The sequence below is a fragment of the Scomber scombrus genome, chromosome 11 (genome assembly GCF_963691925.1).
Source record: "Scomber scombrus chromosome 11, fScoSco1.1, whole genome shotgun sequence".
In the NCBI taxonomy this organism is placed as follows: Eukaryota; Metazoa; Chordata; class Actinopteri; order Scombriformes; family Scombridae; genus Scomber; species Scomber scombrus.
The window spans coordinates 19389925-19414351 of record NC_084980.1 but is presented as its reverse complement, the minus strand read 5'-3'; the positions used below and the strand labels follow the sequence as shown (position 1 = coordinate 19414351).

At 40.7% G+C, this 24427-nt stretch overlaps 1 protein-coding gene across 1 annotated transcript in view; it reads right to left on the bottom strand.

Moving 5' to 3' along the window:
- LOC133990198 (adhesion G protein-coupled receptor L2-like) overlaps positions 1-24427 on the bottom strand; it is a 63509-nt gene that overhangs the window by 8232 nt on the left and 30850 nt on the right. The window contains exons 6-19 of the mRNA XM_062428411.1: positions 21936-22235; positions 19758-19858; positions 17603-17788; positions 15103-15141; positions 11402-11585; positions 9681-9803; positions 8615-8820; positions 7983-8156; positions 6630-6839; positions 5287-5507; positions 4458-4524; positions 2325-2416; positions 683-851; positions 49-177 (exon numbers count right to left, since the gene is read on the bottom strand). Coding sequence (XP_062284395.1) covers positions 49-177; positions 683-851; positions 2325-2416; positions 4458-4524; positions 5287-5507; positions 6630-6839; positions 7983-8156; positions 8615-8820; positions 9681-9803; positions 11402-11585; positions 15103-15141; positions 17603-17788; positions 19758-19858; positions 21936-22235 — 2201 coding nt within the window. The remainder of the gene's footprint in view (positions 1-48; positions 178-682; positions 852-2324; positions 2417-4457; positions 4525-5286; positions 5508-6629; positions 6840-7982; positions 8157-8614; positions 8821-9680; positions 9804-11401; positions 11586-15102; positions 15142-17602; positions 17789-19757; positions 19859-21935; positions 22236-24427) is intronic.

Below are 24427 nucleotides of genomic sequence, written 5' to 3'. Positions count from 1 at the left end.
TAAAAAATCCTGAACCCTGATGTCTGATAACCGGTGTTGATCATGTACCTGTGTAGCGGATGAGTAGCGGGCCGTGGATCGGGACGTGGCTGTCTTGGCTGAACTGTGGGAGCCCTCAGGTGGCAGCGCTCCGCAGCACTGGGACTGACGGAAACATTTGCTGTACTCTTTGCGGACCTACAGAGGAGCAAAAGATCAGGACAGACTGAGCACACAGACTGACACCCTAACACCCCCCCCCCCATCTTCAACACCATCAAATGCCATTGAGCTGACAGCAGTTTAAATGCCATATCTGTAAGGACAGGGATAATTACCATCATGATAACATGTTGAAATATTGTACAGCAGAAGCACTTTGATGTGGGTGTTGCTAAGAATACTAAAATTTTTTTTTTTTTGTAAATTAGTATTTTTAAATGTTGTAATATTCTTAACAAGACTGAATATTAAATGTAAGCAAACGGTTAAAAAACAGAAAGGCACGTTTAATTTTCTAGAGCCCAAGGTGATGTTTTTAAATTGCATGTTTTGACTAAACAACATCAAATCTTCACATTTGAGAAGGTGCAACCAGGATGTGTTTCTTAATAAATGACTGAGACTAATAATCAAATTACTGTTGATTAATTCTCTTTTGATTGACTAAGTAATCGTCACAGTCTCACATGAAAAAACATACCTTTTTCTGGAGGAGGCAATGGAAGATGAAGATAAACATCCCTTGCAGAGTGTTGAAGATCGTGAAGAGGTAAGCCATAACGATGGAAGATTCGTTGAGGAAGAACAGGCCAAAGGACCACGTCAGCCCCAAAAGACAAAGTAGGGCAAACGCTCCCAACACCCACGACCTGTGAAACAAAGAGAATCGATATTAACTAGTGAAACCACAGTGGATTTCATCTTTGTTGGGATTGACATTCATCTTCTCCTGGATAGCCGCTTGTTAAAAGAGGCAAACAACCCCTCATTTACTTTTTTGCTTTAACAGCAGCGTGGTGTATAAATCCTGATGGAAACTTTTGGAATAGATGTGCGTTTAGTATTTGATACTGAATCAAAAAAAATCCTTGGAGTTGGCTGAAGATACTGCAAACACAGCAGGTTTTTCAGCTTCCAGGAAAGCCTAGAGGAAATAAGATAACTTAACAGTCAGTTTCAATGACAATAGCTGGTCGTTATTGATACACAAGAGAGAAGTAATCCACCCCAAGAGAGGTACGGTGAGCCTGGAGAGGAGAGAGGATATGGGACAGCAGCATGTCACAGAGAGATCCATACACAGTAGAAGAAAAATGAGAAGCGGTGTTGAGACTGATGGCTGGTTCTACTTGCTTTCCAGTATTGTGCAAGAATACTGTTTTGTGTCGGAATAATCCCACCCCTAGCAACCAATTTTTTCACTTTTTCACAAGTTACCACACTTGATACAGCAACTCAAATTCATGGCGGATTTGAGGTAGACCCTAATTAATGACAGTTAATGAGTTTTGACTACTTAAGATAAAGTGTGAAATCCAGCATCCACAAATGCGTGGATAATGCTGTGTGCTAAAAAAAACTCAGATTATAACCCCGAAAGCCAATTTGCTGCTTTTTTTTGGTTTGGACAAAAATCTGAGTGGCTGCCTAAAAATCAATCACCCACGTAAGATATGTTGGCCTGCCCTCAAACATATTGTTTAACAAGAATCCAGGCACAGAAACGATCAGGGACTTGTTGTTTTATCGAGCAATGCAGCCCACTGGAAGCGGAAAGATGGGGGCCCCTTTTTCCATTTTTGCCATGCTTAAATCTACAAGGCATGTGGTTGAATTTGTCTTCCGAGGAAGCCTGTAAACTTTGCCAGCACAGGAGCAAAAAGATACCAAAGGTCAGGAATGCAGTTATGAAGAAATAAAAGAGGCAATATAACCCCGAGTAGTGCAAATACTGAAATCATAAAATGATCTGAAAAGGCACCACCTACGGACAGAAATAAAATCTGAAAGGGAAAAATATTGGTCTGGTCGGGTTTAAGAGAACAGAAAATCAAATAAAGTGTAGGTCAAATGCACCTTTGAAATTACAGGAGGAAGGCAAAAGCGAAAAGCGGTAATGGTGCATATTATTTTCCTTTTCACTCACAAATGATCCCACTCAACATAGACACACACACACACACACACAGACACAGACACAGACACACACACACACACACACACACACACACACACACACACACACACACACACACACACACACACACACACACACATACACTCAGCCTCGGACCAAGCAACCACAAGGTGGCTACTTGATCTCCCAGAGTGACACCCCTCACCTGATACCCCCAAGCCTGGACGAGTCGGGTTTCATGGAGGTGGAATGCTTCACCATCTTGTACATCGTCACCACCAGGAAGATGACATTGACCTGTCAAAACAGATGTATCAAGGAGTTAACAGACTACACTCAGAACGGCATTCAGTTCCTGTTGCTAACACCCGTAGTTGTGTTTCACATTGACTTATGGCGGCTTTAGAGTATTGCTTAATCTATGGTGGTTAAGGCTCTACAGCGAGCGCCAACACCAGCATACCTTTTCCGAGAGGAATATGAAAATTTAATGCCTCAGTGCGGATCATAAAGTACACTGACTTCCAAGAGAAAAAATAACACTGAGAGGTTAACGCTTTGGTCTACTTCACACAGCTCTGGCCTTCAACATAAGCTCCGCTGAAAGTTTCTCTTCCCTCTCTCCTTGTTGACATTATACTCAATCCCAGGCCTTGAGCAAACACACAGTGAAAATCCTCATCTGTACGAATGTAAGAATCTATATCTGATTACGCCCAGACAGATCTGATGTACCGTGGACAGCAGCTCCAGAAAAATACAGAGGAAAGAACGGAGATGAGTGCCATATTTTAGAAACAAATTTTCTGAAGCCAGGGAAAATACTGAAGTGATTCAAGCCATACATCCAGCAAGGTTTCCATACTTACAGGATGTCTCTCTATAAGCACTGGAGGGCCTGCCAGCCACCGAGGGAAAGGGAATGTGCTTCAATTTATGCTTCAATACCATATTGAACCTTTGAAATGCACTTCAGTAAATTTTCAATAAAAGATAAAAAAACATATGCAGATTTTTATGCTATTAAAAACTTCCATCTCATATCGACTCCTATCATGTATTTTGAAAGCCGATCTATGGTACATGAAGGAAATAAAAAAAAGCGGCAAAGAAAAGAAAGCATAATGATCTAGTTGTATTGTTCTTAGGTGATCAAACAATTTATTTTCGTTGCTGCAATCAACTGAATTCACAAAGAAGCTGAAGGCTCCATGTTATATTCCCATATGGATGTGTTCTGAAACACTACAAGGCAACGGAAAAAGGGTCTTTAAATGGAAACAAAGAGAAATGTGAGCGGAAAGCAGATGGAAACCAACAACAGCAGGGAAAGATGGAAGGAAAAAAGGAGTGGCTAACAAGACAGTAGGAGGCTTTTAGATCACAGCTTAGAGTAATGCTGAGTTTTGTCTCCCAGCCACTGGGGCCGATTTACATCCGCATGAGTCGAGTGGCTGGAGATGCATTTAACACAGCCGCAAGTGATGACACAGATCCGATGAGACAGACAGACCGACGGACAGCAAGGCGAGGAGGCACTCTGCAGAAAGCTGAAGCAAACTGCATGTGGACACCCCCTCTTTCACGGTCTCCAAGGGGCCGTCCTCTACAATATTCAGGTCTCTCACTTCTCTGCCAAATACAGCGCAAAAACACATCGCTGCCGACGCAGCACTTCTCGAGGTTTTACATGTATTTACAGCCTATAGACAGATTTACATGTGTGTTACCATATATGCCTATATGGATATGCAGAGTGTGTTTGTTCAGGGCTGTGTGCATGCATTCTTACATGAATGCATGTGCATGTGTTGTGTTGTGTGTGTGCCTATGTGCGTCGAGTCATTGTGAACACCCAGTGCACCACATGAAATATTAAAAGGTGAAGATGTCCGTGTGCTGCGATTGGCTGGGGACATGTCATGATCCCTCAGCAGGGCTGTGAGCTGTGGTAATGGTTGTCTGGCCCACCCACTCATTACCTCCATGTCCACCCCCCGCACCACCACCACACTTGTTTTCCCACCGAGCAAATGACCTTCATGCCTGAGATGATTTCTCCTCCTGATTGCGAGAGGGGAGTAAACTCTAGATGTACAGCAAGGACCAAACAGCTTTAAGTTGTTGCCGCTCACCAATTCTGATTTCAGAGGATTTCATAGCTGAGTGGACACTGATGTCCTCGTGTCAGCTATAATGGGACCACTTTCCTTTCATGCAAATTGATCTGAGAAAGCAGAGCTAAGAGGCTGCCAGCACAGAGAGAAAATCTATAAACTGTTTTCAAAGCTTTTCTTTGAAAAGAAGAAAACAATGTTATCACAAAATTAAAACTTACCACAATTATGAAGGTGACAGGTCCGATGAAGCTCCAGATGAAATGGTTATCAACTCTCAGCCAGCATCTATAGGGTGCAAAAGTTGATATTCAGTTCATTAAATCATCTCATTGCCAAAACAAAGTTGTGTCTCATCGATCAGGGCCCAGCAGAGCTGCAATGATGATAGGCCACAGCAATGGAGTAGAGACTCCTCTGACCACAGAGAAGAAAACCCGACCTTGAGGGAGTTTTGGCCTCATGCCATGAGAGGCTGCAGTCTAAGAGGCAGTGGTTATAGGACTCATGACTTCACAGTCTGCAAATGTCTACAAATATGGGATCACTGACTGTGTGTACCTAAGACTGTATAGTAAACAATGTATTGTAGACAGTTCGAGAATGAATTGTACCTTCGTCCATTTATCATCAGGAAACAAATTAAGTGAAGCTTACAGCAATAAAATAGAGTTTGAAAAGGCAGTTTACTTAAATCCCATAAATTAGAGGATTGCAGTCTTACAAATCATAAAACTTGCTGCTTGGATGAAGACCAGAGAAGTGCATAAACTTTTAACTGACAAGGGCAGCAATTATCCACATGCAAAGAATAAAAACCCAGCAGGCCAGTGCAGCTAGCCGGCGCATTCATTAATGTTGCGGCTTTGCTCAATGCCTCTTCTTTTAGAAGTGACAGGGTGTAAATTTGCCAAGGGGCAGAGGTGGGCTACTCTTTGTGATATTACTATCATTAGCACATACATGCATGCTGTGTGGGTGTGTCTTCATGGAGAGGAGGGAGGACTAATGCTTGTGATATTCGTGCTTCTGCAAGGACGCCACACTTACGCCCGTTGCGTGCCGTAGCTTCGGTAGTCGATGGCTGCTGAGATGCCCACCACCACAGCTGGGAAGAGGTATCCAGAGACGTAGTAATACTTTCGGCGTGAGAACTCGCTCTCAAACACCTCGACTAGCATGAGGTACAGCTGCACGCCCTCCAGACACATCCAGGCGAATGCAGCCAGGAAGCAGAAGTGGAGAACCCCAGCGATGACGGAGCACACCAGCTGACAACAAGACAAACGCAGATGTTAGATGTCACAAGTATATATTTTTAAAAAGGGATATTGGTGATATTCATGATATTCATGCCACAACAACTGAATTACTAGATGTCTAAAGGACCAAAACAACAAAAAGCGTGCATATCTTAATCAGTTTTTAGTAATAGTAAAAGTAATAGGATCCTACTTAAACAACTATTTTTCACCCTATATCATAATTTCCTTTTTTCACAATTTTATATGCAACAATTAGGATTTAGCAACATTTGAGTCAAAATCTGATGACAGTTTGGCAGGTTTTGTTTGTTTGACTGTCGGTCAAATCTGATCAAATCGAACCCACACAGTCATGACAAAGCAAATGTTTGAGTCAAAACCCTTGAATAATTAATACTATCTTTTCAGTTTTTGCTCATATTTAGTCATGAATATTTAATGTTCTAAAGAAATACTTAAAACTGGAAGCCACATTTTTTTAGAGGTAGGAAAATACACCTTTTAAACGTCTGGCTTAACTAGGGTACAAAATGTGAACATATTTATTTAATCATTTATTCATTCATTAACCGGTAACACAGAAATTAGATTACAATATTTAGAATACCAAATACAAACCATATTCAATAACTGAGCTAAACTAAGTAAATCTTACTTGCCAAAAAGCAGCACACATTGTTATAAATACAAAGGCATTCAAATGTTTTTTCTCATTCTGGGTAACTAGACAGAAATTGTACAATTTCAAAAAATCAGCTTGTTTGTCCAGTGTTAAAATGCATATTGTGCAACCAGTTTAAAAAAAATACAAATGATGTAGGAGAATTACTGACTATAAAATTATAAAATTTGAGCTCCTATCGTGCTTAACTCTGTAGAGTATGTAAGCCTCGCCCACTATTTAAGATGTCCAATCAGATGTGAAGGATTTTATTTCAATCCTTATTGTAACTGTACTCCATTCAAATATTAGGTTTCAGTGGGAAATGCGTCACAGTACAGAAGCTAAAGAGGCTTTAACTTCTGTTTTGCTGGGCTTTTAAGCGTTAAAAGGCTAATCATAGCAGATGAAACCATTCATTAGTAGTTTGAAAGTTGAAACCCTTTGCACTGTAATTTCCACTGTACCTTTGGTTCAGTCATGTTGATGCCCACGAGGAAGACTAGCTCTCCAATGAAGAGGTTGAGACAGAGGTTTTTGTGGATAGTGTTGCGGTCACTTTGCAGACCTCTGAAGAAGCAGAAGGTGAAGAGGCTAATGGCCAGGCAGACGAGAGACACGGCAATGCCCATCCTGGTGATGACGGTAAGAAGAAGCTCATGGACGCTCCCCTCCCCCTATGGAGAAACAGACAGCATGAAATGACTTTCCCTCATGAACTACCCACTTGTTATAATGGTGCCATTTAAGCACATAATGGTCATTGCCGTATTTGCTGGAGTGCAACACTACGACACTGACCTGATGAAAACCTCAATATATCTCTATATTTGCTATAAAAATGGAAATTTCTATGCTATTCTGTCCCCAACCTGACTGCACCTGATGACATTTTTGCTCTCAATCTGAACATGCTTGGATCACATTATGTGGTCCATGTTGCACAAAGTGATGTAAGCTGAAAAACTGCAAGTGGCCATGAGATGTGACGTCCACATGTGGGTTTAATGTTTTTGAGGTCAAATCACGTCGCGTTTCTGAGTATCTAAAACTGAGCATGTTTCAAGATGGGCACCAGGCAAATGTGAAAATAGCAGACCTGACCATACAAAATATCACTCAAGGACATGGTGGCCTGAAAGTGAGGCAATTCCTCCTGTGATATTTGTAATTTTATTGAGGGCAGGAGCTACAGTTGAGGTGATGTGTAGGGAATTGGTGTGAGGCTAAGCCTATCCCTCAGGGCTCTGGTTTCAAGCTGTGGTTAAGGTTGAGGTTAAGACAGATGACAGGGACAGAGTTCATGAGTTGGGACATATTATTAAACGAACCACAAACTTATCCTCCACATTTATTATTGGCTGGGTCCTCACTACACATGCTATTTATCATGTAATTGGATTGTAATTGCATTTCACAACCAAATGGATCCTACACCACTTCAAGAAGAGTGGAAACATACGTTAAAGCTGAGGTTATACTGTTTCCCATCATGCTCAGCGACATATGCATGGAGAAATACTAGACACGGACCACAGGTAAAATATAATTACTTCTGATAATGGTATGGCACCTCCTATCCTGATCCACTATCATGCTCTTTTAAAGTGACAGCCTGCTTCCTTTTCTCCACCTCTTCTCCCGTCCTCCACATCCCCTCGCTTTTACCTTCTCCTCCAGCAATAATCTAATTATCTCCACTGAAATGCCAGTCTTGTTCTTGCCGCGTGTGCACAAATCTATCAGCGACACGGAAGAACAACTGACTGAGGCAGTGAAAAAAAAAAAGCTTGTGCAACCACAAAGCGAGGGCCACTTACCACATTTCCCCGATGAGCCATGAGGATGGCGAAGTTGGTCAAGTGACTGCAGGAGCAAGTGGTGTGACTCTTGTTGGTTTCCAGCAATTTACAGCCTTGAGTGGACCAGTATCCCATCATGCTCCGCTCTGAGTAATTCCAGAAGGAACAGTTGGGATTGTAGTAGTGCTCCTTCTAAAAACACAAACAGAGGGAAACAGAATATGATTAAACATATATGAACAAGTACTGCAATATGCATGATTGTACACAAACTGTACAACAGACCGTGTATATTTCACATGTGTAACTGTAGGTCACTGTATGCCAACATGCATGAGATGCAGCATAGTGCTTGTTTTGACAATTAGGATCTATGCAATGCACCCTTTCTTATGGCTTGTTGGAAGACACGGGTTGAAAAAGATCCAAATAAAGAAATGAAACAGGATCTTAATATGATGGCAATATCCAAGCACAAGGTGAAATACAACACAGACAGAGCAAAACTTATTTCTTTAATGTGTAATGATGTTTTCTCTTTACTCTGTGCTGGATCTGCCCCTCTCTGTAAAAGGCTGTGCAGCCGTTTCAGTGTTTTTAATGTCCCAGCCGTATATTGTGTTCTGGGGATGTGTCAACAGAAGACTTACATCCAGGTGCTCCAGTGTGAAGATCACGGGGTCGGCCACAAACACACGGCTGGACTCCTTGGTAATAGAGGCTGACAGGATGTGGGAGTTAACGGTGAGCGAGAGGTTGTGTTTGTTCATGTCTCCCAGTCCCCTCAGTGTGGCGTTCTCGGTGCTGAGGAATTGACCCAGGTGTTTGTAGAGCACAAATACTAGCTTGGCCACACCTGCAATAATACAATCATGAAGGTCACAATTGAGACATATTTGGTATGATATATCATTGCTAGTGTAAAGCCTTAAAAGAACACTAAGACATTTTGGGACTCGTTTTTTAAATAGATATATTTAGCTTACTGACATGAGTGTTATTGATCTTCTCATCTCACACTCAGTAAGAAAGTGAATAAGCATATTTTCCAAAATGCTGAACTGTTCCTTTTATTGCATTCATTGCTGCCTCTTATGTCTATAAAAAAGACAAACAAGGTGTCTGTTATTTGCTAAAGGCAACATTGATGTTTCTATTGATGTGCTAAGTGTATTATTACGATCATCATAATCCAAGATCATGTATCTCTCATCTGAGATATCATATTTTAGTAAATAAATACTTTACAGCACACAGCTAGCAACAAAACCAAAAATGTGCTGTTTCACATTTCTATTTTTGTACAGGTTAAACAAACAAGATAGGTGTTAATTAGCAAGCTTTAGAGGTGTTGGTGGGTGTATTTTTGAACATTAGAGAGAGCCAGGCTTGCCATTTCCCTTTGTTTCCAAGCTTTATGCTATGCTAAGCTAAGCTAAGCGCCTCCCTGCTCTAGCTCCATAGTTAATGCATAGACATGAGAGGAGAGTGGTATCAATCTACTCAAAAAACGTTCCCATTTCCAAAAATGTTAAACTAATCACTTAAAAAATATCGGCTCAAACTTAAAATAGGACAATCAATCTTCATGACATGGAAGACTAACAGGAGTTGGTTTTATTTCACTGGTGGCAATCATCCCAAAAAAAACCCCAAAAAGAGAAGCCAAAACTTAAACATCATCAAATATTTCTGCAGCAGTTGTGCGTTTCTCACCATTTTTACTGTTGACTTTGACCGTGTTGGAAGAAAGTTGAAGAGACGCTCCACCCTTACTTGTCTGAGGAAACCTGAAGTCTTGCACCTGACCATCAGTGCTTAACACATACACATCCAACACTGAGAGAAGAAGGTGGTGATGGAAAAGAAAGAGAGAGAGAGATGCGTTACTCATATGAAATCATTTCAAAAAGCAGCGTATGGTAATTGAGCTCTGACGTTGAGACCTGACAGGGTACATGGAAAGACCTGATGTTCATTGTAACAGTAACAGAAAACCAATCTTATTGGCAAGACCCCATGGAGAGTCATTTACTTTAAAAAAACATGTCGCTAAGCTGCTGGTTGGCATTGTGAAAGCCTCCGAGGCGAGAGCAAAAGAGAAAATAACAACAAGGGCAGCAATAGAGGATGAGCAAATGCAGGCAACAGAACCTACCGCAGCATGAATGTCAAATATTCATAGGATCAAAAATATCATTGAGCTTTTACTTTTACTTTTTCTTTCCCCTGTGGGTTTAGATAACTCTGGGCTCGACGAGCAAATCTCTGAAAATCCTCCAAATTCCTGCAGCCCCTCTCTCCGGTATGCCAGCTGCCGGGTGGTGCTCCCTTTGATGTGTGAAATTACTGAAGGGTCAGGAGGACACACGTATCAGCACACTCCCTCCCATCAGAAACGGCCTCACTTCCTCAGATAGATGGCTTCTGACAGACAGAGATGAGGAATTGTTCTCTGGTTGCTCTCTCCCTCCGTCTAGTTTTTGCTCTCCCTCCCTTTTCCCTTGCTTTGCCCTTGATGCTCTCCTGGAGGTGCCATTTGGGCTTTGACAAACTGCTAATTAGGAGCAACAATCATTTTCATCACTCTTTTTTTCCAACTCTTCAAGGGAGGTCAGGTAAGCTAGTCTCTGAGATTTAGATTGTGTTTCGTCATATTGGTGAATTTATGTTACTCCACTGGAATATTATCTCTATTGCACAGATAAGCGAGAGCTCGACAAGCTCATAAAAACAGCCTGAATGCGGTGATTAAATAGCCAATATACAGCCTATTACAAAATATATTAATCAGTGCTTTGGTAGAGACAGAGCAACTAGTCCTTATCAGCTTAGCTAACTACCACTTAATGGGAAAGGCTTGCAGAGAACAGATAGAGAGCTGTGTGAATGGAACAACGCCATTCAATTGGTTTCTTTGTTTTGCACCTGGAGGTCTGCACAGTTCATCTTGCAGCACACATTCAATGAGGTGACTATACTATGCACGAAAAAGATTAAAAATCAATGAGGTATAAGACAAAAGGGATGAGTGGGAGACCATAACCATAGTAACATACAGTAGGAGCTATGAATAGAAATAAGACAGTTCACTGCACAAAGCTGACTTAAATGAATGAGATCACGTTGCTAATAAACTGCCTGTGAGGACATCTTTGTTTTTTAGCAGCCAGGAACAAATCCTTTTTTTCTTATGACCTCAGCAAGATGAGAAAAAAACATCTTCTCCTTCAGGAATAGCTGTCCAGGTACAAAAAAACAAACAAACAAACAAACAAAGAAAAGAAAATTACCCTGAAGACAATTTTACAGCTCACTTTGAAACAATTTGAGTGAGACAGCCAAAAAGAGGCATAACCATCAGCGTCCAACATTGTGACTGACAGACGTGTACATGTGGTTTTATCTGTTTTATAGCTGGCTAGATAGCAACTTACTGATATTCTCTGCAGGCACTTTTACGATCGCCGGCTCGATCAGGTTTTCTGCAAGGACAAACGCCCCTTCCTCCAGGGTATCCAGTAACATGGTAGCGGCATGCGTTTGTTCTGTGGAATTCATGTCTTTCCAGGATTTCAGAGCTTCCGGCCTCAGGAGGTTGTCAACAGTGTCCACGATTGCCTGTATCCATGGAGACAAGTGAAATGTCAGCTTCCTGATTCCTCCCATCATAACTTCAGTTTAATAACAAAGAGCAGGGGGTTGGGGAGGACGCGGACTGGGTAGCAAATGACAAAAAGGGCATGCATGGCTAACAGTGACAGCAACAACAACTGAAATATCAAGATCACACCGACTGAAGACATGAGGGTTCAAAGAAGTCAAAAGGTAACTGAAATAATAATGATGATAAAAAAATGCAACCTGTAGATTTATTTAAAATTCTGTTTACGAAAAAAAAGGCTTAATCTAAGGAAGCGTCTTTTGTTCCCCCCGTTCCTTTATTGAATAATAATGTTACGCTTGAAGGGAAAAAGAAATACAGACCAAATGTTTTTTCCCCTCTGCTGAACGCAGCCGTCGACTGCTGCATTCTCAAATCCTGGTTTTTACTTTCCAAAGAACAATTATCTTTATAAACAATGGTCTTATTTCCAAAACAGGATCTGCCCATAATGGCCTTGAATACTATTCTCTTGAAGGAAAGAGGGCATTATCATGAAATCCATGTCCAGAGTGGCAGTCTGAGTCCAGATAGGGGGAAAAGTTCTGCTTGTTTTCAATGGCAAATCCTTTCATTTCCTGGTTTCTGATAAGCACTAAGTAAGGAAAACATTCCACAAAACCCACACAAGTATCATATGTTGATAAAACAAGAGTTTCCTTTGACCCTGGCAGAGCGAGTTCATGACTTTTTGCCTGGCACAGCATCTCTAACTGTCTAAAATCCCACCGAAGACAGACAGTTGTACAAAGATTCAGAATCTAGAGCAGCTTTTGGTGTGATAAATCAGAGTGACAATTTAACCGTAGGACCAACAAGGACCACCACAATAACGGTAATTAACCACAGCAAGCCCTAGCTCACTGTACCAATTAGTCACAGCTGTGATTATTCAAAACACTTTGCCCAACAAAGAGATTAGGATTATTGATTATTTATATTATTATTACTACAATAAAATAGTTAAGTAATTGCATCAGATTCAGACTACACTTGGTATATCCTCATTCTTAAATGTGCAGCTTCATAATGGCCAAATTTACAGATTTAAGCAATATGGCTCCTTTACACAATATGGAGAAACTCTGATTAAAAAAAAGAAAGATTAGTCAAAACGCTAATTGACTGCAGCAAAGATTATCCGTACTACTGGAATAAATAAAACATGGCTCACCCAAAGTCGGCACCAATATATGATTAACCGCAACATTTAATCACTGAGCTCATATTAACCAGAGAGATGATGACTGTATCCAGACACGGGGCTCTCAGTCTGTCTTTATGTCTCAGGCCCAAGCACAGAAATCAATCTCTGTGGCCCTGACCTTGCAGGCAACTGGAAGCTCGTGAGCTGTGACTACGATGGGAGTTAAGTGCCCGTGTGTGTGTGTGTAGGAGAGAGAGTAGTGGTGATTACAGGGTCGCAGCCATTACAACCAGATAGACACTAAATGGTTCTCCCCCCTGGTGAGCCATCCTCAAAGGACCCATGAAATCCAAAAGGATAAAAAAAAAGCCTGCTGTCTCTAATTTGTGTAGCACAGAAAGAAACTGTGTTCTGATTGAATCCTCTTTAATTCTCGCCTGGGTGGAGGTCACTTTAAAATCACAGGGGTGCTACCAGGGGAGCCCCTGTGGCATGCTGGCTAGAGAACTCTATTGCGTGGTGAGAGCTCAGCGAAAACTAAAACAAGTAACTGTGTATTCAGTCAGAGTGCAAAGAAAATTTTAGAGGCGGCAAGCGAATAAAGTGGAATGACACAATTAAATGACACTAAGACATGTCAGTGAATCTACTTCATAAAAGTATAGAGATCGTGTAGCGCTCTCGTAGCCGAATGGTTACAGTGCATGCCCTATATCTGCAACATCCCTGGTTTGAGAGGTCTTTGTTGCATATCCCACGTCTCTCTCTTCAATTGTTTCCTGTCAACCTCTCTGCCACCAAATGTCCAATTAAGGCAAAAAAGCCCCAAAAATAATATTCAATAAATTAAAGTATAGAGACCAGAGGAAAAATAACAGAAAGAAATGGAGCGTCTGGTGAGTTCTCGTAACACAAACACGCAGGCACACACAGTTGGTGCATCAGTTGCTAACGTAGCATCCTCTGCCTGCTCTGTGAGGCAGTGCTTTGATCAGTATGCTCAGCAGGTATAATGTTAACCATGTTCACCGTCTTAGTTCATTATGGTAGTATGGTAACATTTGCTAATTAGCGCTGCACACAAAGTTCAGCTGAGGCTGATAAATGTGGCATTACTTTTGTAAACATATAGTCATAAAACAAAGGTTTGGACATTTTTACTTGATGCAGAACTTAAAGTAACAAAGTTGTTATAATTAATCCTGCACCAGATTTCCATGCAGAAATCCATTTATAAGTTGTTTAGGTACTTCATTATGTTAAGCTCATGGTGGCACAAGAGAAACAATTAAGCAACCCCAAAGTCAGGAGGATAGCTCATCTAGGAACCATTTCAATTTAAGCCAATCCTTGTGGTAGCTGTTGAGATATTTCACCTAATAAATGCAAAATTTGATGCAAAGTCAGTAGGTTTCATCCACTGGGGACCATGAATGTCTTTACATCCATCCATCCATTCATCCATCCAGCAGTCGTTGAGATATTTAGTCTGGGCCATTCATAGTCATGCCACTACCATGGATAAAAATCAGTGAAAGAAAATACATCGCCCTTTTCACACAGTAAAATGAGACCTCAAGTAAAAACAACCCGAACTGACGGGGAGCCCCTGTGAGCCACTGAAAGACATAAAATCTGATAATTTGTTTTATGCCATGCAAGGTATCACATCCCGAGCGCTTTCACCATGCCCTTGTCTTTCAGTAGAACCTATCAGAGGAAATAAATTCTCCCACAGCAGAGGAAAAGCAAAACGTCTGGGGAAGAGACCGAAAAATCTGAATTGAACACAAAAATATTAATGGGCTCAGAAATTAATCCCACAGATAAAACACAATTACAACATGAGGAGAGTTTTTTTTTTGCTAAGGGGACAAGGGAGACTAGAAACTGTACAATGTAAGCAAGTGAAAATTGAGCACACTGCCACTTTGATCACACTTCTGGCTGACAGGGAGGTGCAATTACGGCCGTGGGAAGGCAATTATTCACACAACATATAAAGAGTCGACAGGAGAGATGGAGAGAAAGAGAGAGAGAAAGAGTGGGGGAGGAAGAAAATGAGAAAAATGAGAGAAAGATGTACAAGTGATAGCACAGGGGAGTGAAGTAGGACAAAGACGAAGTGATATTGACGGAGGCATCCTCGGATGGACAGAATGACAGGAGAACAGACAGCCGAGTCAGATGAGGAAGCAGCCATATCTTGTACAAGCACACTAGGCGCATACTGTAACAAAACAATCAAGGACATGGAGACAGAGTGCGGCATGCTGCTGGTCAGGCGGTAGGGATCAGGGTAAAAAAGCAACATGGAAAGCCTATACCTTCATATATGCCCTGCATGTCTTCTCTCTTTTTTGAAGCTTTTCCACACAACAAGAGAATCAAGCACAAAAGACAAAATTGTAGAAAGAGTCGATAAGAAAAGAGCTTAAAAACAGGAAGCATTAAATCATGCCACTTACCATAAAAGTACAGAATCAATTAAAAAAGATAAAGTACAGGTCTATGAACTACAACCTTAAAATGATGCAACAGCTCTAAATGCTTTCAGGGGAACGGTGTTTGAAATCTGAATATGAATATGGATCACATAATAGTGAGGGGAAGTGATGAGAAATGCACAGCAGTGAGGAGGAAAAATGCTGAGACTAGATTCTGATGCTCCCTATTAGTAGTGCTTTAAAATACATTGAGAAGATAAACAATGTGGGATGAGGTCATTTGTATTTTGTGGCATGAAGAGAATAATATGGCACAAGCTCTTTTTAAAACCCTTTGTGGGTCTCTTGGCATTAAATAAGTCGCCTTCTCTTCCTAATTGAGTCAAACCAGAGAAAATCACATTGTAGCTCTCTTACTCTCTCTCTCTCTCTCTCACACACACACACACACACACACACACACACACACACACACACACACACACACACACACACACACACACACACACACACACACACACACACACACACTGGAAAACAAAGAGATAAAATGTTCTTTACAACCTTTGGGTTTTAGGCACATCATAAATACCTAAAGCAAAGACACACAGGAAAACCAAAATGTTTTTTCAACTGGTTCAACATTTCTCCCAAGGACATCACCACTTAGATCTTGATTTGTGTGGAAGGCTCTGCGTGAAACCTAAATGGCCATAATGGGGTTTTTACAAGTTTCAGCTCCTTAAATATCTATCCTTAATCATGACAATAATCAATATTTTTATATTATCAGTGGATGAAACAACTGTGTGTAAAGTGTAAATGGGTCTCCTGTAGAGAATGATCACTCTGTGGTTCCTGACGGTGTTTTAGCCTCTTTCAGCTCATTGTTTTGGCTCCACAGCTTTACTGTTTTGTTTCACTCTCACTGCTCTCATCAGAGTTATTTACAGCTAAAGCAGGCAGCTTTTCTGCAAAAAGCTCTGATAAAAAGTTAGTGACTAGCTGGTGAACACAGTGGAGCATTTAGCAGCTACAGAGCCAAATGTTTCCCTCAAGAGTCGGTAGAATAAACTAAAAGGAGAGTAAATATTGGACTTTATTAGATTTGTCAGGTGGCCAGAATCACAAGTCAAATAAAAGCCAATGTTACTCCATGTTCACAGGGTGTAAAACTATTTAATAAATATTTTTCCTAAAAGGCCAAAACAATTATTAACACAGGTTTAACTCACTCTTTAGACTCTCGCTGACCTTTGTCATTTTTTGATTTTGAGAGGTATTTGACCTTTGAGTTTTAGACTCCCATTAGTACCGTTATTTCCTATTGCATGAAAATCTATTCGCAGACTCTTGACACTTGCTCACTGTAATCAACCTCATCACAGGTAACATCCCTCTCTGCATTAATATCTGTTGAATTATTGCTGCCATGCAGGCTTTTTCAATCAATCTGAAGTAGTGATAATGTAACTTTGACAAAAATAAATGCAAACCTAATGTTTAGTGCATTGCCTTTTTTTCCCCAACAGATTTTCATATTGTAAAGAAAGGAATGGGAACCAATCAAATAAATCAAAAGCTCTAATTAGTAGTTTTGATGTGGGGTGTTTGTGATTTGTGGTAAAGAGGATAAAACATACAAAATCAGTGGTATGAACCTCTAACTTCTGGCAAGGTTGCTTCTCATCAGCCAATTGCGAGTTGTCGTTTTGATGTACAAATCACAACAACACTATCAGCGATGCAGTGAGAAAGTTGTTAGCTCTCATACGGAAATGCATAATAGCAATGTAGCTGTCTGAACGTAAGGACACAAACAACTGGCTTCATCTTGGTGCAAATCACCTTGTTTACAGAGCAACTGCTGTCTAGAAAGTCTGAATAACAACGTTATTTATGAGAAATGCACTATCACTCATCTCTCCATGGGACTGCCAGCAGCTGAGAGATGTAGGTATACCTTGGGCCTAATCTTTTCTCGCTGAGCACCTGCTGAAGCTCCGGTAGAGAGCAGTTGCACACATGAAGAGTTATTCTTTAGGTTGGTAGGGGGCTCATGGCCATTAGCTCCTTAAAGGTGGAACTACCAGTCGAGTCTGTGTTTCCAAAGCCGGTAATTACCAGGGAGCTGCAGAGGAATGAGCTTCCCCTCAGGGCTAGACCTGCCTCCCTAGCCTCCTCACCTGAGACCTCGTGTGTGCCGATGAGTGTGTGTGTGCGCACATTTAAGTGGGGTGCAAACGTGGGCTTGTGTTTGTGTGTACCAGTAGGTGTCCTGCTAATGAATGTCCTGAGTCATGCTGACACCAAGTTGGGGCAAAAGAGGGACAAAGTTTAATGAGAGGTTACAATAGGCCAGACAAGAATTTCTCAGTACCTTGTTGAAGCTGCGTCCAGCTGAGTCCTTCTCACTGGGCCTGAGCTCCTGCAGCTGGGCATCCAGGATGTCCACGAGCTGCTCCATCAGGCGCACCGAGGAGCTGACATCCCCGGCAAACACCGGCCCCTGTGTATGTCGCGCCAGCTCATTGGCTAAATTAGCAGCATTTTCACCACTTCGAATCTAAAAAAAGCAACAAGGAAAACAGAGAGGTGCCAGTGAAGCGTTACTGAAGTCGATCTGAGATGATGGTTTTGCAATGTGCAGCTGAAATAATAATGTATCTCACATACGGTACACCTTATGGTCATAATCCATTATCACACGGCTTGCTCAGAGGGAACCATTCATTGTGTGCAGAATGAATGTGAACAAATGGATTGCATATGTAGGAGGTATAATAATAGCAAAAGAGAAAAAAAAGTGTTCCACGATAATAATAAATTGTCTGTGTGTTATGTATAATCATCTATGATCAGTGCATCCCTGCAGTTATTTTGTGTTCTAATTTTAATTCAGCGATCCTCATCCAACCTGCGCTGAATGAACTGTGACCTAATTTCTTACAATATACTAATTTTATACAGTATGTACTACATGCTAATCTGGTTTTTGCAGTAAGCATACAAGAAGTCACTGTAATTTTACATTTTGTACTAACAGGAAATGAGCCAATACATGCACCAATGGAGAATGCCCGGACAATTAAACTTAAAGAGAAAGCTAAATGAGAGAGAAAGCTATTCCAAAAGATTATATTTTTTTGTTTGTTTTTCAAAGATTGTTTTGAACCTGTCTCACTACCAATTTGTTTAATGTTTTGCAGCCAGGAGTACCTCCTCTATGTTGCTCATGCATTGCATTGTGACACAATTTCAACATTCAGACATTTTGATGCCTCTTTACAACACTCATCAACCCTGTTTGAACCTGCTGCATTCAGTAGGTTTTTCCAGTCAACAGAAAAAAAAAATCTCTTTCTTGAGGCCTAAACACACTGAAAGCGATAACTGACGCGCCTCATTTGACGTGCGTCAGTTGTTGCTCCTATGGTGCACTGCGGGCATCAGATTTGAAATGCCAACAACACAGAACCAACACAGCTTCGTCCTGTTGTTCTTTGTATTTACAGCTGCTTTAATTGGATGTAATGAATGAATGAAAAGGAGAAATGCAGAAGAGGGAAATGAAACCATGAGCGTCTGTTTCCACAGTAAATCATCTGTTCATTGTTTGATGGTAATTTATCCGTGCTTTAGAACGTAACCGCCGTGAAACCATCAGAAAATAACATTTTATTTTTCTCAGTCGCAGTCTTTGTTCTTTGCTACCTCTCCCTCTCCTTGCTCAACCACTGCCGTGCTGTGCCTCTCTCTTTCAGCTGCAGAAAAAACAGCTTGGGTCCTCATTTGATGCTCCAAAATCGAAACAAGGTCAGAGTAGTGGCGTCAAGGCAGTTTGATGTGACTCAGAACTCTTTTGCGGTGCGTTCGGCCATTTAAAAACTATAGGTGTAAATCAAAACGCCAGCATCAAATTCTTTAGGTGCGTTTGGGCCTTTAAAATGCAATATGTTTTCTGTTTGTTCTGCATTATGGTCCACTTAGGCTGCTGAAACTGTTATCTGTGCATCTACGTTCGATTTCTACCTGCAAGACTTTTGAAGATCAAAGCAGACAAGTCACCGAAGAAAGAAGCTCCGGCTCTTTGATTCTGAGTAACTGACTGCAGCAGTTGGCATTTACTCTTGATGTTTTAGATAGCCTATTTTTTCCTGCTACCAAACTGCATTGTAGCTACCCTTGAAATAAGCTTAAAGGATAGGTTCAGGTTTTTTCAAGTTCTGTTCCAAGAATATAGCTTTAAAACCAGTATGTCGAGTAGACAAAGACCCATTTCCATGTAAATATGAGCTTATATTAAGACAGACTTGAAAAACAGGAACCTGCCCTTTAAGTACTTTCATGTTATGTAACTTTGGCTTCCCCTCCTTCCAGCATTTGTCTTTTCATCATATACTGGAAGACAAAAGTCAAAAAAGCAAACACGCAAGCAAAGCATGGGTCAAAAATTGCAACTAGACATTTAACTTTAGCAATGTAACATGTTTGTTTCCGGCTATATTTTGTGATGGAAAAATTCCTGCTTTTACCTTTTGTGCCACTTGAGTCACCCAATGGGAAGTGCAGTTGCTGAGGTCTGGCCCTTTGGAACACCAGGTCCCTGCCACAGTGCAGAGGAAGGAGGCGATGCCTGCAGTACCACAGAATACACACAACAGTTGGAGGTAGGCCAAAACCTTGCTCGGATACAGTTTTCTCCTGCTGATCTTTCATTCATGCAGGCTCTCTGCTGCAGGAAACTAACTGTTCAGCAGGAACAGCCATTTCCAAACAATGTCAAAGCCTGCCAGCTTTGTACAGCATACATGAACAAAAAAAATGTACAAGGGATAGTAAAACACTATGGGGTTGCTACACAGTTTGGACAAAACTGTCAGAAAAGAACAATCCATTCTGGTTTGTTTTACCTGTAAACAGACACATTTGAGAATTGTCAACATTTCATATTCTCTTATTGTATGCATGTCTAAATAAAATACAAGATTACGCCTAATGAATGCCTCTTCACTGACAACAGTGGAAACACTCGAAATCCAAGATTCTTTCCCTTTTCACCCCAACAGTCAAAACATTGTCTCTTCCTTGCTTTCATCCTCCAATAGCCCGTCTTTATATTTTGACAGTTCTGTCAGTCTCTGTGATAGGGTGTTAAGGTAACTTCTGTGAGATTCCCGTGTGAGTATCATTGTCAACTGAACTGGTATAACGACCATCATCACAATGTCTCCTTATTGCTGCTTTTGATATCTGATTTCCTACACTTCCAGAAGTTGTTTTTTTTCTTCTTTAGCTATAATGAGTAACTGTGATTTACTGATACCATCTGAATATACCTGTGCAACCAATTTCCCAGGTAATAGAATGAATATAGACTTTGGTATACTGTTGGATTTCATAACTCTGCAAATGTTGTCCATTATCTTCATTGGTTGTTCCTGTGCTCTGCGAGTGAGAAATAAGCTACATTTTTTTCTCTCCATGCACTCCCATTCCAAGAAGAAATGGATTTCAAACTCACACACAAATAATATCTATGTACATTATGTCATTATATATAAGGAAAAAAAGTATTGTTACAGTGCCTATTTTCGGGAATGTGAAAGGCCTTAATCATGCTATATTACTCTTTAAATCTGACTTGCCCTAAAGCTGGAATGTCACTGACTCATTGCACACAGTAGAAGCAAAGATGAAAATAGCATATTAAGAACTACATAAGCACAAATAAAGTAACAGGGCCATTTTAATATTTAATCTGAATGTTCATTTGAATGCCGCAAGTGTGATTTTGAGACTGTCTTTAGCTTGGCTTATACTTTGTAATGAAAATAGTAATGACTGATCAAGTTGATTAAAAGTTGTCGTTAAACTTGGACACACATTAACACTGATATAATCTAATACTTTAGTTTTGCAACATAATAGCACTTTGGGAAAGTTTAAACAGTTCTGTTTTTGTTGACACTTTGTCAGAAAATGTTAATGCCCTGCAATTTGTGGTCTGTTTGTACTGGATTGTTTTTTCCATTTTTGCCCACTTAAAGCTAAAAATGTGTTACTGTAAAGTTGCTGTGATTAAGCTTTTTTATGGAATACTTCACCATATTGAGAAAAAAAACACTTTCTTGTTGAGTTAACTGAGAAGACCGATACATTAAGTATGGAGCTAAAGCCAGGAGGCTGGCTATTAGCTTAGCATAAACTAATTACTGGAAGCAAGGGTACAGCTAGCCTGGCTCTGTCTAAAGTAAAATAACTAAACTGCAGCAGCAATAATCTCATTGAAATTTGATAAAAAGGGGTAATCAATAAATTTCCCAAAATGTCCTTTAAAAACAACCACAGGAGAAATGTGTTTCAAATTAAATATTGTTGTCTTGCAGAGCAGTCCTGTCCTGCACGTCAAATTCTACATACTAAGGAAAAAACATCTTTGTTTGGTACAGATCCCCGCAAAAATCACAATATGTTGAAATGAAAATGAGAATAATGACGTAAAACTGATAATTCCCTGTAATATCACAAATCATAATTGCAACTGTCAAAATAATCGCAGTTAAATATTTTTCAAAAACATTCATCTCAAAGCACTAGCATCCTTTTTAGTGGGAGAAATACAATCTAGATGTTTTAATAGAATACAGCGTACAATTACTGAAAAGTTTGGTTTACATTACGTTATAAAGTGGATCATATGGTGAGCTTACCTCTAGTCCCTTTAGGGCAGGGCCTCTCCACGGTGGTTCCAGTGTGGGTCTGGGGCCAGTCGATGGCTCTCCTCCTGGTCGCCTCACAGAAGCGTCTGGGTGTCGGTGGCAGCTCTGGGACTGTGGGCTCCACTGTACCTAAACCACGGCTGTCCTCAAACGGATCTCTCCCATCCCTGGGGTCTGCCCCTGACACAGTGGTTTCACCCTGCCCCTTCATGGTGGACACAGCAGTGGTGGTAATGAGTGTGCCAGTCTTGGGGACGGGTGATGAGACGGAGAAATCTTCGATAGTTGGCACTGGAGTGAGAAAAAGAGTGAAGCCGTTAGAGGGTGAGTCAGTAAATGTCCTTGTATTGAACACCCGTCATTTCTAGCAGCAAGAAAACTTAAGTGTTGTGAGTCCCATGGCTTGTTGGTATTGTAGAGTTATTGCTGCCCATAATTCCTGGAAATAAAAACTAGCTTTCACTCGTAACTCCACCTCTTTTTGGTTCTTCATGGAACAAAATCAAAGCAAACCTGCCAATGTTACACTATCTATAACTTAAGCCCGTAAGCAAGACAAACTGGTGACAGACTGGTGGAGGGGGATCCATTGACATAGCAGTTATTTCTTTCTAACATGTCAAAAATGAAGACAAAGCCTGCCTGCATTTTACTTTTTCTTCCTGCTTCATCTGTCTCACTCTGATAAAAAGCTGGTGTGCGGAAGTAAAACTGCACCGCTCCAAGCAAAAACCATACATCAGCAATAATGCGATTCCACTCTATTCAGTCCACGCCTAGCCCTGCGAAGCAAATCTATGTGTGAATGCGCACATGCACGTGTGCAAGTGCGCTGATGTTTGCTCTATTGCTCAGGTGTGTTTCTGCTTAAAATCACTGTGTGCGCACAGATGGATATCTGCTGCAGAGAGCCTGGAGATAACAAGGAAATGAGACCAGAAATAGAAAATCTATCCATTTTATACAGTATGAATAGCCAATATAAATAAAAGAGAAAACAGTGAATATGTGTGTGTGTGTGTGTGTGTGTGCACGTGTATCTACATGGATATACAGGGAGACATGTCTCCTGCATGAATGATCATACATTTTCCCACAACAACCTGATTGTATTTTGAGATAAAAGCAGCTACCCACAATGAGGTCTGCAGTCCCTGTAGTGTTGTCTTCAGGTTCCCCGGGTGCTTCTGGGAAAATGCAATATCATGCTATCTGACACTCCGTCATCAGACACATATCTCCATTTCCTGAGAGAGAATGGTGACAAGGCCCACATTTCACGTTTCACACTAATCAGCCAGTCTGGGGGAGCTTCAGCCTTTTTTCATTCCAGTGAAATATCTGAGTTTATTACAAAGCTGATATCTAGCGATGTGGTCAGGAAGACACAGCAGGGGGAGAACAGTAGTCCTGTGAAGCTCACTTTAAAAAAAAAAAGAAGCCCAGACCACCCTACAGTGAGGCTGAATTGTGACATTTTACTCAATGACCTTTTTCCCCTGGCAGGAGCCCTTGCTAATTACCTTACACTCATTCAGTCATTGTGTGTCTGTCACCCACACATTTCACACGTTGGCCTGGCTGACATGGCTGCAAAACTAACAGCTGACGTGTGGTTTGCATGATGAGTAGATGATGAAGCATTCAGTTAGCACCCTCAGCTATGAAGGTGTACAGAATTACTCCAGGGAAATGAATTGACATAAAAGACAAAAAAATTGCCAAGAAGATTGAAAAAAAAGCTGAGATAATGAGAAAATGTAATTCTTAGTAGGAAACAGGATCACCATAGAGAGTAGTCATCCTTTTGTATCTTCTTTTCCTTCAGCTACAGTACACTGGAATAAATTTCATTAAAAAATTGCTTTTATTTTTTCATAAATGGACAAATAAGTCTGCACAGGCTGAATCATAATAGTATAACAATGCTACGTTTAAAAGAAAAAAGGGACCAGTTTCACATATAATATGTATTGCCTGTTAAGGTTTTTTTATTGACTCAGGAAAAGTGAGATGATTCATAAGCTGACTCGGTTGATTCAATATACGCATATAATGCAATACCAGGGCAAGTGTAATTGGGTTTCAGAATATTAAACCTCTCCATACCTGAGCAAACCTTGGCTTTTCCACAGGCTGATATAAGCCCTAATATGCATCTGCCTGTAACAGCATGCTAGCATCACCTGATTAACCTGCTCCTGAGACCAGGCTGCTCCAACTCAGTGGTCCAAAGCATCTACCTTCCACAAATTATCATATGGTAATGAGATATATTCCATTTGGTCTTGACATTTCTTTTTAATGCGTCTTTGTCATTTTGGTGAATGTAAATCATCTACATGAAATTCTTGGTACTTACATGTTTGTATGTTGACAAATACATACATTTCAAAATGATGTTATCTAGCCTTAAATGCTGTTAATAGCATATGTTATCCCTGGCGATTCAGTCAGTTTAGAGACGTTGCAAACAACTGAGA